At 56.8% G+C, this 14,367-nt stretch overlaps 1 protein-coding gene across 4 annotated transcripts in view; it reads right to left on the bottom strand.

Moving 5' to 3' along the window:
• The window catches only part of TSPAN4 (tetraspanin 4), a 90,377-nt gene that overhangs the window by 53,804 nt on the left and 22,206 nt on the right, over positions 1–14,367 (bottom strand). For 3 of the 4 annotated variants that reach the window (XM_043972434.1, XM_043972433.1, XM_043972432.1), the window contains exon 3: positions 4,628–4,707. In XM_043972434.1, the coding sequence (XP_043828369.1) occupies positions 4,628–4,690 (63 nt within the window). In that variant the 5' untranslated portion in view covers positions 4,691–4,707. Of the gene's footprint in view, positions 1–4,627; positions 5,493–14,367 lie in introns of those variants that run through there. The other variant, XM_043972431.1, reaches the window with a different exon arrangement.

Below are 14,367 nucleotides of genomic sequence, written 5' to 3'. Positions count from 1 at the left end.
ACTACACACTCATACATATACACACTCACACACATCCATACACCCACACACTCATACATATACACACTCACACACATCCATACACCCACACACACCACACACTCACTCATACATATACACACTCACACACATCCATACACCCACACACACCACACACTCATACATATACACACTCACACACCCACACACTCACTCATACATATACACACTCACACACATCCATACACCCACACACACCACACACTCACTCATACATATACACACTCACACACATCCATACACCCACACACACCACACACTCACTCATACATATACACACTCACACACACCACATACCCACACACCACACACGCACTCATACATATACACACACACATCCACACACTCACTCATACATATACACACTCACACACACACACACACACACACACTAATTTCTCCCCTATTTGCTTAGAGAAGTGGAGGCGGGATTTTGACAGACTACCTCCGCCTACCTGCAGGTATGACAATCATTCACTTTGCCCGACGAGGTGGAAATGAGCTGGGCTCCAGGGGGCCAGGATTCCCAGTGGGAATACTGCCAGCCATTTCCACCAGCCCCAGGTGGCTTCCAGCTCCCCCTTCTTGACTCCGCCCCGGCAGCACACCCCAGAGGTCCTCAACAGCATCTCACAAGATGAGAAAGGGACAAAGCCTTGGGAACATTGCAGGGGCGTGGAGGGGGGGAGCTTGGGGACAGAAGTGAGCAGCAGTTGCACAAAGGAAAGGAGGGTCAGGGGTCAATCCGAGCCAGAGGCCCCGCCTGGCCAGGTCTCCTCAGCACCCTACCACAGTGTACCCTCCAAGACCAGAGGTCAGCAACCCTTCCCCAGACCGAAGACTAGTCCCCTGAGCAGCCCGCCACATGCCACAACTTCTGTGCCCCTCAACATCACATGAGGTCTACTACAGGGCCTCTCATCACTGCCCTGATCAAGAACAGGCAATAGCTCCCTAGTGCCAGGGAGGTGATGCCCAGACATTTCTGCTCTAGCCCCAACCTGCCTGAGCTGTCTTATCTTCAGTGACTCAGCCACAAGGATGCTCAGATCTAGACCACACACACACACACACACACACACACACACACACACACACACACACCAGCTCATGAATATCCATCTCTGCCTCACCCTCACCTTTGGGAAGTAGCCCCACCCTCCAAGCCCCAACTTGGCCAAAAAGCCTTCCCCAGGGGCACTGACCTTTCTTGGCCTGAGAAGGGCCTGACAGTGGCCTTGGGGGCCCTGGGCAAGTCACTCCTCCTCCTCTCCCTCCATTAAGCCTCCATTTCCACACCCATCAAACGAAACCCTTTCCAATCACAAGATCTGAATTCGTGAGTGTCCCTAAAGGGGAGGGGGAGGAGCAGCTGGGGGCCCAGGGCTCCTCGAAGGTCTCCAGAGAGCCAAGGCCAAGGCAGGGTCACCACAGAACCAGCCCAGCTCAGCGGGACCTCCCAGTCTGGGGGTGCCTTGCCCCCAGGACCTTCCTAGCTGCAGCTCCCCCTGGGGAGGGGGGCGGGACCAACAGACACACCCCTTTCCAGGTGTGAGGGTTTGGGGCCAGAGCTGGGGGAGGGGGGAGGGAGGCTGGAGGAAGGGGACAGCCAGGTGCAGCCTAGAGGAGGATAAGGGGAGGAGCTTGAAGGTCAAGGGCCAGCATCTGTGGCCTTTCCCTTCTGTCCTTTCTCCAGAATCATGAAAGGCAAGAATAAGGAAGCCAATGTGGCTCTTCCTCCCTCCTTCTTCTATCAATTATTATGTAATCATCCAGCCAAACCTCTTGTTACACCTCCTCCAGGGAGCCTGCCCTGACCACCCCAGCCCATGATCACCAGCCCAGAGATTTGGAGCTGGTCAAAACCTTACATCAGTAAAGTCCAAAACCCTCATTCCCATCCCTCCCCCCCACCCCCAGGGCAATGGGGATTAAGTGACTTGTCCAGGGTCACACAGCTAGTAAGTGTCAAGTGTCTGAGGCTGAATTTGAACTCAGGTCCTCCTGACTCCAGGGCTGGTGCTCTACCCACTGCACCACCTCACTGCCCCCCCAAATCCCTCATTTTAAAGATGAGCAAACAGGATCAGAGTTTCTTGCCCCAAAACACACAGCTAAATAAATATCTGAGGCAGGATTTGAACCCAGCTCTTCCTGACTCCAGGTCCAGCACTTTATCCAATACACCAAGCCCTCTTTTCACCGAATGCCTACAAAAGACTGTGCCTGGGCAAAGAACCCGTGCTGGATCAAGGAATGATAAGCTTTGGGTAGAATTCTCTTCTCCCCCTGAATCCTGCCTGATCCACAGGGAGCATACTCTCAGGTACTGGTCTTCTCCTGCCTGGTCCTTCTCTCCCTGCTCCACCGTGGTGAGCTCTAGAAAGGGCTGACTCACATCCTTCTCCCAATGCCCCCTCAGTCCAGAGGACACACAGGGCTAGGCACATGGTGGGGCTGGGGGGGGTGGAGAACTCCCCTTCACTTTAGCAGATCGAGAGAAAATGGTGGTAGCCTGAAGGTGGGAGTGGGTTGGGGGAGAGGGGAGGGAGCTGACACTTTTAACCAAATCATGAGAAAATTGGATTGTCCAGTCTTCCCAAGGCTTCATTCCCACTGTCCTTGGCTTTCAGATCATGAACTTAGCTATTCAGAAGCAACAGCCTGGCTTGGGTGTGTGGTATTGGCACGAAGCAGGAAGAGCAGTCCTTGGAAGACCTGGCTCCTGGTCTCTGCCCTCCTATTGACTTACTCCAGGAGAGGCCTTCAGCAAGTCCCTTCCCCCTTGGGCCTCAGTTCCCCCATATGTATAAAAGCTAGAGTAGAGTCTAAGTCTTGTCTTGACATCCTGCAGCCATTTCTGGGGGCTCAAGGGTTTTTATGATTTGGCTGAAAGTTGGTCTTTGTGCAGGGACTCTTGGCTCTCACTCCTCTGCTAGAGCTGGGGGGGGGGGGACCCTGTCAGAACTCCTGGTTGCCACAAATGCAGGGGCAATAAAAGGGGGGCTGGAGATCAGATATCCAGATCATTCCTCTCTCAGACACCAGGAGGGACAGGCCCCCAGCCCAGAAGGAAAGAAATGAGGGCATCTGTTATGCATTGGGAAGGAGGGGAGAGACCTCTTGAGTCACCCATTGGTCTCTCTCCCTCTCTCCCTGTTCAGAGCCAGCCCAGGGAAGAGGGAGCCATTACCAAATTCCAAAAACCTTAAGGAATGTCCCCAAATCCTCAAGGGAAGGAAGTGATCCGAGAAATCCAACCAGAGACCATCCATACCAGTGACCCAACCCAGGTGCAAGCACTGCCCAGCCCTGGACTGGGCTCCCATGACTGGCCAGCCAAAGGCAACGGCCCTGGAGCTGTTGGACAGGGCCTGGGTCTAGCTTCCAGAGTCTGCCTCTGTGGCCCTGCCTCCCCACAGCTGTCCAGCCCGTTCCTGCCTGGGCTACAGTAAGGGCTTCTTAAACAGGGTACCACCTCGGCCTCAGCCATTCCAACAGGCCCCAGTCAGAGGTACCCACAGGTCCATGAAGAAGAGTCTCAGGCGAGGGCTGGGGTCTAAGCATCACAGTGAAGGCTGGGTGGGCAAATTCAGCCACCAGGTTAGGGCAATCCTGCCCTGAGGCTAGGATTCTCTCCATACGCTGCACCCACGGTGGCTGGTCAGTCCTGGCCATGGGTTCTCTGCCCTCCCTTCTGGCACAGGGGGCCACATCACCTCTGTCCTAGGCTGCCTTACCCTCGTTCCTAATTTCTAAGAGTTAGCCAGCCTCTGGGCAAAGTTACTACCAAGATGGAGTGGCAGGCAGGCAGTAGGCCAGTCTGCCTGAGGGGGGTGGCCCCCCAGCACTTCCAATCTGCCTCCTTGCACAGGGGCTGCCCAAGAAAGCAGGTGCCCTGCCCCCTGCCCAGGCTGACCACACTTGGCCAACACTACACAGCTGAGGGAAGCCAACCAAATTCCTGGCTTAGAGATCTGTAAAAATGAAGTGAGAGACCCTAGTTCCCTGGGCCGGGAAGTGGGAAAGGGAGGAAATCTACTTGGAAGTGGGCTAAGAAAAAGGCACCTTGGGGGCTGCCTGAGCCTGGGCCACAAATTAGGTCAGAGGCTAGACACCAGTCCCTGGCCCCAGGGAGGGAGAATCCCGGCCCAGTCTAGAGTTCACAGGCAGGGGAAGCACATGGCTTTTGGAACTATCCCCTATCCTCCCTGGGGCTCCATCAGCTCCCAGGATGGCACTGTGGGAGAAGACGAAGAGCCGCTGGACGGAGGTGCCAGCCACGAGCCTAGAGTGAGGGAGTAAGGTCAGGCACAGCACTGAGCCTCCTGACCGTAGGACACATGGCATGGCTCTCCCTCCACTCACTAAGGTTCCTCATCCACTCACCAGGGAGTCCCCCTGCATTCACCAAGCCCCCCCCCCTTACCCTCAAGAGGGCTCGCCCTCGGTTCTCCGCTCACCAGGCGCCCCCCCTACCCTCACCAGCGCTCGCCCTCGGTTCTCCGTTCACCAGGAGCCCCCTACCCTCACCCTCACCCTCACCAGAGCTGGCTCCAGCGCTCGACCCGACAGGTGCAGCACTTACCCAGAAGAGAAGGTTGAAGACGAACATGAGGTACTTGACGCCCTGGAGGCAGGTGTGCGCCATGCCGCAGCGCCGCAGTTCTAGGAGAAAGATAAAGGAGAGGTCCAGGTAAAACACGACGTACTTGTTGCCCTTGGGAGACGTGTACTTGGCCTTGGTGGCTTTGGGGCCGGGGTTGCTGTGGAAGCCGAAGAAGGAGGAGCCGCTGTCCTGGCCCCCAGCTCCGGGTCCCGGGCCGGCCCCGGCCCCGTAGAGGCCGCTGTAGCGGCGGAAGGCGCCCGGCGCGAAACCCAAGTCCTTGCTGTCCAGGGACGGGCTCCGGTGGTAGGTAGACTCGTCCGTGCTGGACCGGCGCATGGTGCCCGCGGCTCGGGCCTCCCCTCACCGCTGCTCCTTAACGGCGGCGGGGGCTCGCCATCCCGGCGGGTCAGGACACAGGACGGGGCGGGCGGGAGCGGCGGGAAGCCCCTCCTCGCACTGGCTGGCACCTTGGCCGGTGCCCGCCCCGCGCCTTCCTCCTCCTCGTCCTGCTCCTGCTCCTGTTCCTCCTCCTCCTCTCCTCTTTCGCCCTCCCGGCAGGTAGCGGCCTCTCTCCGGGCTCCGCGCCCCGCCCGGCCCCGTGGGACAGCGCCCCTGGCCGAGCGTGCCACCCCCCGCTCGGCTAGCTAGCGGCGCCGCCGCCCCGACCGGCCTCCGTCCTGGCTCATGGCTCGCTGGCAGCCAGAGGCCGCCCCTCTCACAGCGCGCCCGCGCCGCCGCGCTCCGGGGCCGTGGCCTTGTCCATGCCCGCGGCCGGCCGTGCGCCTGGAGCCCCGGGCCGCCGCCGCCGCCTCCTCCCTGCCGCCCTCCCGGAGGCTCCCTCTCGCACACACTGCGGGCTCAGCACTCTCCCTCTCGCCGGCTCCCGCCCGCCGACTGCAGCCAATCAGGACTCCGGCCCACGCCCCGCCCCCTCCCGCCGCCCCTCCCCTCACCGCCAGCCTTGGGAACCCCAGCCCGGGCCAGAGGAGCCCCGGACCCAGCTCCTAGCAGCCTGCCGAGTCCTTGCCCCGCTCTGGCCCGGGTCCGAGCTCGCGGCGGCCTCGGCAGCTATGGGCGTGCTGTGCTCGGGAGGCTTGCACGGGCCAGGCTGGAGGGCGGGGTACATGGGATGCGGAGCTCAATCCGCACACCCCTACTCTTTCTCCTCCCCGCCTCCGGGCGGGCTAGGTAGGAAACCTGCTTCAGATGCCCCGCTTGGGGAGCTCGGTGGGACCGAGACGGGGGACAGGGCTGGGCGGGCAAACTCTCTGCCTCCGCCCCTTGCCCCGCCCCATTCTCGCTGGCTTGTCAGTCTGTCCATCTACCTTCCCCCAGGGCAGGGGCCACTCCCAGGAGGCTGTGAGTTCGAGAGGGAGGAAGGTGGTAGCCAACGGCCCCTACCATGAGGGGAGCCACGGGAAGGGGGGGAGCCCCTGTCCCCCAGGTCTAGAGACTCCAAAGCGAGGCTGCATGGCGTGCAAGTGAATTGAGGTCCGCTGCACAGCCCTAGATAAGGCGCAACACACTTCCTCAGAGACACCTCCCTTCCCCCACCTACCGACAGCCTGCGGGGGTTGAGAGGCCAAGGGACAAAGGACTCGGTCTCCAGAATTCTGCCCCTGAGGAGTTGGGGAAATAGGACACCTAGACCCTCCCATCCGTTGGGCCACAGCAGCAGGCCCCCTCAGAACCCAACTAGGGGGTGGAGAGAGCCCGTTCCCACCTTCCCCTCACCGAACCAAGGCCCAGGGGCCTCCGAGGGCAACACCGTGGGAGGGAGCCAGGAGCAGGGGAGGGGCAAGGGAGAAGGCCCATGGGTCCCTGCTTATCTAGGTGGGCAGCAGGGAGGGAGCAAACCTGAGGCTACAAGTCCGGGCTTGGGACTCAGGGAGGAGCAGTGAGAGGGGAGGCAGCTGCCCAGGACAGTGAAGTTTGGGAGACCAGGTTTCCGAGAAGTTTGGGAAAGGGGCATTTGAAAGAGGCCGATCCGCCTGGGCTTGGGTCTGCCATCCAGGAGATGGGCATGGGGAAGGCAGGGAGCCCTGGCAGATAAAGCAAGAGGATCCTGGACCTCTTGAATGGGGCAGTTCAGCACCCAGAGGAGGACAGTGGGGCGTCCTTGGGAGTTAGGAGCCCCGGGCAGTCCCCAGGGCTTTGATTTTGGCTTCCTCTACTGTCCAATGGGAAAGAACAGGAGAGGGGGGACCCTGCCCCCTTCTTCAAGGCCCTCAACTGGCTGTGAGGATGAGGGGGGGTGCTTCAGGGCTTGGGCCTCAACCCTGAGAGGGAGCAGCAGCTCAGGACAGTCACCCTCCGGGCCCAGGGCCCTGCCATCCATACTCTGACGGCAGACTCCCAAGAGGTCCAGGAACTGGGGGAGGGAGGGAGGCAGTGTTTGTGAGGTTAGAAGGAGAAAAATGGGCAAAAGGGGTGACGCCTTTCTCCCCACCTAGCCCACTGAGGCTAGAGTACATTCGCACCAGGGAACAAGTGGGTCAGCAAAAAGGAAATAGGGTCAAACCCCGCTACACACATACACACACACACATGCACCCCCTCCAATTGGGCAGGACCCAGAGAAGAGAAAACTGAAAAAGTCCCAGAGTGCCATGGGGTGGGGGGGGGGAAAGGGAGGAAGAGAGGGAGGGAAGGAGGAAGAGAGGGGAGGAGGAAAAGAGGGAGGGGTGGAAGGAGGGAGAGAAGGAGGGAGAGAGGGAAGATGAGAGGGAGGAAGAGAGGGACGGAGGGAAAGAGGGAGAGAAGAAGGGAGAGAGGGGAGGTGGGATGGATGGAAGGAGGGGAGGGAGGAAGGAAGGGAAGGAGGGAAGGAGAGAGGGAGGTGAAGCCCAGCCCCTGCGCCACCCCCAACATGCGCACACATGCACACACATGTACACACACAGAAAGACCCCCGGCCCCTCCCCAGCAGCCTGCCAGGAAGGGGGGGCTCTCTCCTCCCCACAAGGAATCCTGCTGGGAAGCCCCTGCACCCCCATGGTGGTCAGGCTGGGGTTGGGTGGTGGGGGAGGTTTAGGCCCTTGGAGTTGGAAGGCAGACAGGCAAATGAGGCTGACCCCCTGCTGTTTCGCCCTCCCTGCACTAAGACGCTGGTAGGAACCAGAACTGCGGCCCACAGAGATCCTGACCCTCTGCTGACGCCTGTCGGCCCCGGTGAGAACTCCACCCAAACCGCCTTCCCCCACAGCCAGCTAGCAGGGGCTCTTTTCCTGCCCCCCCCCAATTCTCACCAGGGTGAACAGGGCTTCTCAGGCAGGCCACACTCACTAGAGTCTACAGAGCAAAAGTCTGGGTCACTACCAGTCTCGGCCCTATCCCCAAACCCAGGAGGCGATCTCTGAACACCCCCAGACCAGGCAGGGGCCTGCTTTCTAGCCCCATCTCAGCCACCAATCACTGCATGATCTTGGGCAGGCACTTTCCCTGCCTCTTCTGTAAGATAAAGGTCAAGATGATCTCCAAGGGCGCTCTCCGCTCCATTCCTGGAGTCAGGAAGACTCCTCTTTCCGAGTTCAAATCCAACCTCAGACACTCACTAGTCGTGTGACCCTGGGCAAGTCACCTCACCTTGTTTGCCTCAGTTTCCTCATCTCTAAAACGAGCTGCAGAAGAGAATGGCAAACCCCTCCAGTATCTCTGCCAAGAAAACCCCAAATGGAGCCATGGAGAGTCGGACACAACTGAATACAACTGGACAACAACAAAATCCCATTCCATTCCCCATCAAGGTTGCTGGCTGCCTGCATTGGGTGGGTGGGCTGGAGAAGGGCAAAGGGTGCTGCCTTCCCCCAGATCAGCCAGGAGCAGGGGCCCCAGATTGTATGAGGTTCCCATGGGTAGATATCTTCGGGTGTGTGCAAGGCAGAGTTTGGGGGCACAGGTGTAAGCACAACTGAGAATTTGCATGTGTGTGCATGTGGTTGTGGACAGGTGTATATATTTGTGTACATGTGTATGTGTGTGTGAGTGTATGTATATAGATGTAGGTATATATATTGTGTAGGTGTAGATATGTGTGTATGTGTATAGGTATGTAGGTGCATGTGTCTACATGTAGGTGTATGTATGTGTGTATGTATGTGGCTGGGTGTGTATGTGTGCATGTATGCATATAGGTGTGTCTACACATAGTTGCATGTGTGTATGTAGGCGTATGTGTGTATGTGTCTACATGTAGGCACATGTGTGTATATGTGTGTAGGTGTGTGTATGTGTATCTGTGTAGGTGCACTGTCTACATGTAGGTGTATGTATGTGTATATGTGTGTAGGTGCATGTTTGTCTACATGTAGGTGTAAGTGTGTGTAGGTGTATGTATGTGCATATGTATGTAGGTAGGTGTATATGTATATACATGTATAGGTGCATTGTGTCTACATGTAGGTGTATGTATGTGTATATGTGTGTATATATGTGGCTGGGTGTGTATGTGTGCATGTATGTGTATAGGTGTGTGTCTACATGTAAGCACATGTATATGTGTGTAGGTATATGTATGCGTGTATCTGTGTAGGTGCATGTGTCTACATGTAGGTATATCCAATTAAATGGGACAGAAACACACGGGACAATTTGCCGCTGCCCCAGGCCTCCTTCTGCAGCCTCAGCCCTGGAGGGCGGCAGGTGTCTTGCTCCCCCATGGCAATCTCCCTGTACATTCGTGAAAACGCTCACAGAGACTAAAACCCAGAGCCACACAGTATGGACGGCCAGGCATCAATGATCATGACCCACAACCGCCTAGGCATGCAAGCCCGGGCACAAGCCCAAGCCGCTCCCAGACATCTGGGACCTTCCCAAGGTGGGCACCCCACGGGGCAGATTGCAGCACCAGCACACCTCATCCTCTTTTGCTCATTTCCTGGGCACCCACTGATCCTCCTGGGCAGGGAGTGAGCCCCATGTCCCCCCACACTGCACCTGGACGTCTCCCCACTATCCCTTGTATTCTCTGTGCCTCCTGCCTCCTTTTCCAGGTCCGTATCTCCAGGACAATGTCTTTCATACCGTTTTTGTCATGTAACTAGAGGTAGCATAGTAGGTAGAGTTCTAGGCTTAGAATCAGGAAGACCAGAGTTCAAATCCATCCTCAGAAACGTGTCACTTCACCTCTGCCTGCCTCAGCGTCTCCATCTGCAGAATGAGATACTAATAGCACCTACCTCACAATGCTTGTAAAAAGCACTTCACATGGGGCGGCTAGGTGGCACAGTGGGTAGAGCACCGGCCCTGGAATCAGGAGGACCTGAGTTCAAATCCAACCTTGGATGCTTGACACTTACCAGCTGTGTGACCCTGAGCAAGTCACTTAACCCCAATTGCCTCACCAAAATAAATAAATAAATAAGCACTTCACATAGCGCCCAGAACATAGTAGGTGCTACATGAAGTTTTACCTTGGCTTGGCTTGGCTTGGCATTGGCTTCAGATCTCTCCAGTGCCCCCTGCAAACCTATTCACTGGGCACTCAGGAAGAGGACTGGCTAGTCCGGGCCCTCCTCTCATTCCCTGTGCCCTGGGTTCTGCCCAGCAGAACTGAGACTGACAGATAGCAAGAAATGCAGATCCCAGACTCTCCACTCCACTGACTGGATGCTAAGAATGCAGCAGTTTCATCAAATGTACCCCCAGGGATTCTCCTGGGCCATGGGCACCGCAGCAGGCTCCGGTCCTGAGCCCAGCAACCATGCTGGCCAGCTGCCTGGCCCTGGGGTCTGGCTGTCTGTCTACTCCCTATCTGTCCATCCTCCATCCATCTGTCCCTCGGGCTGCCAATCCCCCTTGTCTCCCTCTCTCCTTCAGCTCAGGCATGGCTAGAGTGGCTACTTCCTCAGGAAGCTCAGCTCCCTGTCTTCTCTAGACAGGGCCTGATGGAGTGGCACATGCCATGACTACTCTTAACTGCCAAGGGGTAGGTGGTCCCCTTCCCTGCTCACAGAGGTGCCAAGCAGGAGACAAGACCCCTCAAGGGGGAATAAGGCAGGCAGAGGTCAGGGTCTGGCTGGTTAGGGCTGGGAAGAAGGAGGCAGAGTCCCAGGCAGGGCACAGATGCCAACCTCTCTCAGCCAGCACCACAGATCCGGGCTGCCTCTCTCTCCTCCAGCCACCTGTACCCCCCACCTCTGGCCTTTCCCAGCACTGCCCCCTCAAGAACCTTCTGGCCTAAGGGTGGCACCACTGTGGTTCCCCCCTCACCACCCCCACACCCCATCTCCAGGACTTTCAACAAAGGAAGTGGTAACTTAGAGGCCATGGGATCCTCCTCTCTGCCCACCACCCCCCTCCCAGGCATCCAGGCCAGCCAAGCCTGAGTTCTGACGGCCATTGGTGGTCCAGCTCCCTCTCAAAAGCCTCCTGGGAGGAAGAACTGACCACCTCCTTCTCAGCTGAGCCCCTCCACTCTCCCATCCTGAGGAAGGCTCCCTAATATCCGGCCTCAATTGGCCTCTCTGTAACCTCTGCCCACCTCCCCTGGATCTACCCCCAGAGAAACATAGGAAAGCAGAACCAGACCCAGCCTTCCTCCACCAGGCAGCCCTTCAGAGATGGTCAGCTAGTCCCTGGGCCTAGCTACCACCTCCACCTTCCACACCTTCCACAAGGGCATATGTGCGGTATAGTCTCCCATCTGAACTCCCTGCTGCCTCTTCCTGGAGGCCTCTCCTGAGTCTTCCCCAGCTGTTAGTGCCTCTTCCCCACCACCAACATCTGGGATATGTTGTGTCTCTATTTTATACATTTCTATAAGCCATCTGGCATTTATTAAGCACATAGCATGTCCCAGAGCCTATGCACATCTACATATGTACACAAATGCATACATGCATGCTAGATCCAAGATTGAATGTAAGCTCCCTGAGGACAAAGATAATGTTAGCCTTGAGACTCACACCTCCTCCGTATTCTCCACCCCACCTCCCTCCCTCCCTCTGATTGGAGATCAAAGTTGAGAGTTCCTCCCAGAGCTTCCATCTGAAGAGGGTGCCCAGGCTAGCCCCTCCCAGAGCTTCTATCTTAAGAGGGTGCCCAGGCTAGCCCTCCCCAGAGGTTCTACCTGAAGAGGGTGCCTAGGCTAGCCCCTCCCAGAGCCTCTATCTGAAGAGGGTGCCCAGTCCAGCCATCTTGTCTTTTTCCACTGGCTGTCCTACCCCACCACCCTTCTCAGCTTCCCTTTCTGTGCGGTCTCCTCATTACACTGTATGCCCTTTGATGACCCTTGGAACAGTGCCTGGCATGTGGTAGGCACCGTATAAACCACTTAATGAATAATTTCTATCCTACTAGTCTCGAAGTCATTCTCCCTGGCAAAAGAAAAAAGAAAGTTGAGCAGCTCTGCCCTGCCACTGACCTCAGGGACCACCACCAGGCAGTCCCATCTCTTCTTTGGATCTCATCCTTAGGCAGCTTTGAGCCTTTGTGTTCTTCACTTCTCCTGCTGATCTCAGCTCATTTGCAGTTGCTTTGACACTACTCTTCTCCAAAGGCTGCGTGTGCATTTATAGTCACCCTGTTAACTTTGGCTCCATCTTCTGTACATATATTTTAAAAATCGAAATGGTAGGTGAGCTCCCTGTGCATCCACATCAGTCTCTTCAGAGAGATCCCATCTTTCCTCCTCACCACAATTATTTCTTTCTCTTCTCTTCCAGAATTTGACTCTTACCAATTTCCTGTCCCTCTCGGGCTTTCTTCTCCCTTCAAATTTGGCCCAAGGAATTCTACCTATGCTTTCTCTAAGCCCTTTGGAATCTGCTTTCCCAACATTTAAGGGAGCACGTCAGCCTGTGTGACCATCTTCCCTTTCCAAAGAGGAACACGACACACTGCTTCCTTCCCCACCCCAAAGCTCTAGCCCAGCTAGTTTCTGTTCCCAAGAATCCTCCGTGACCCTCTGAGGTCAAGCCTGCCACCGAGCTCCTCCTCCTTGTCGCTTGAGCTTTGGCATTTACTTGTGTCAGGACACCCCGGGCCACCCCTTTCTTGGCTCTTGGCTCTGGGGAACTTCAGGAGGGCCCCTGCCCTTTCTTCTTGCCCCTGCTGCCACTTCTTTCCCTCCAATCTCCAGCTTGGTGAATACAAAGGCACTTGGCTCCCTCCCTGAGCCTTTCCAGTTTCAAGTCCTTTGGATTCAACTTGCAAGACACCTGGAGAATATGTTGTTAGCAGCCTCTGTCAAGGCCGTTCCATTCCAGGCCAGTATCCTGTCATTCCTGCACTTGAAGCTACAGTCCAGACACCAGAATCCCGTTCCCAGCCGGTCTCTCCTCCAGCCTCTGCTCACGCCCCAGACTGCCCCTCTTCTCAGCCTCCCCTGCCTCCAAACCCCGACCTTGAGTTGGCTCAAGGCTCTTTCTCTGCCAAGAATCTGAGGTTCCCTCTGGCCAGGTCACTTGGGTCTTTGTCAATCAGCAGACTCAAGTTCTTGTCTCTGTTTGAAGAGCCCCGGGAAGTCCGCCATCTCTTCTTGGGAATGTGGGCCATGTTCTTTTGCATCCTCCAATTGACAAAGACCTGCTTCAAGTTCCCTGTGCAGGAAGGTCATCAGCTACCACCATCACCTTCTGCTCCTCCTGAGTCAGACCCTCAGTGGGTGATCGGTCATCTCTCCAGACAGAGTCTGTGGTTCTCTCTACTTTAGCCTTGGGTGGGTGGGGGCGGGGAACAAGCAGCTGCTCCTTCCTCAGAGAGAGCCCCATGCTTTTGTTCTTGGGGTGGGGGGTGGTGTCAGGGTTCCTCCAGGCCCCTCCTCTGTCCAGGTGCACATTGGCTTGTCTCTCTGCTGCTCCAACCCTTCTACTTTCTTCCCCCTAGCTTTGGAGGTGTGTTCCCAGATCATCTGGAGAGGGGAGGCACTCACACCTTGATGCTGCTCTTTGTCTCCCCAGCCCCACACTGGGTGGGAAACCAGGGAGATGCAGCTGATGGAGACCCAGCTCTAGCCCTGGTCTGCATCCAGGTGACCCCAAGGGCCCAGCCAAACCCCGCACCTCACACCCACCAGGCTAAAGAGGGTGGTAACCACATCCTAGGCCTGGGACCTGGTGATGCCCTTTGTGGTCACCACATTCTTGGGGGTCTCAAATTTAGCACCTTGAACCTGAGGCAGAAAGGGAAGCGAGCAGGAAGCGTGGCTGTGGCTACTCGGGGGCCCAGCCACCCACCCTGGATCCCTGAGGAACAAGTTCTTGGGAACCACCAGGTGGTGGCGGAGGAGCTGCAGGGACAACAAGAAGCCAGGATGAGAAGAGGTGCCCTAAATAAGGGAGCAAGCCTGCCGGCTCTCAGGACACAAAGACCACTAAAATTTAATGAGCTGTTCCATGGTCTGTGCTTGTTCAGTCCTGCTGGTTTTCACAGCTCTGTGCCAGGGAGAGCAGCCACCCTCCCAGATCTCCCCTTTCTCATAGGGCTTGATGAGGTCTATGCCAGCTAGCAGCAGTGTGGTCACACAGAGACATGCCAAGATGGACACGGACAGGGACACAGACAGGGACACGGACAGGGACACGGACACAGACAGGGACACAGACACAGACAGGGACACGGACACAGACAGGGACACAGACACAGACAGGGACACGGACACAGACAGGGACAGGGACACAGACAGGGACAGGGACACAGACAGGGACACAGACACAGACAGGGACAAAGACACGGACACAGACAGGGACACAGACACAGACAGGGACATAGACACG

Source organism: Dromiciops gliroides, chromosome 6, assembly GCF_019393635.1.
Source record: "Dromiciops gliroides isolate mDroGli1 chromosome 6, mDroGli1.pri, whole genome shotgun sequence".
NCBI lineage: Eukaryota > Metazoa > Chordata > Mammalia > Microbiotheria > Microbiotheriidae > Dromiciops > Dromiciops gliroides.
Note: the sequence above shows the minus strand (reverse complement) of the source record. Positions and strands in the feature narration are given on the sequence as shown.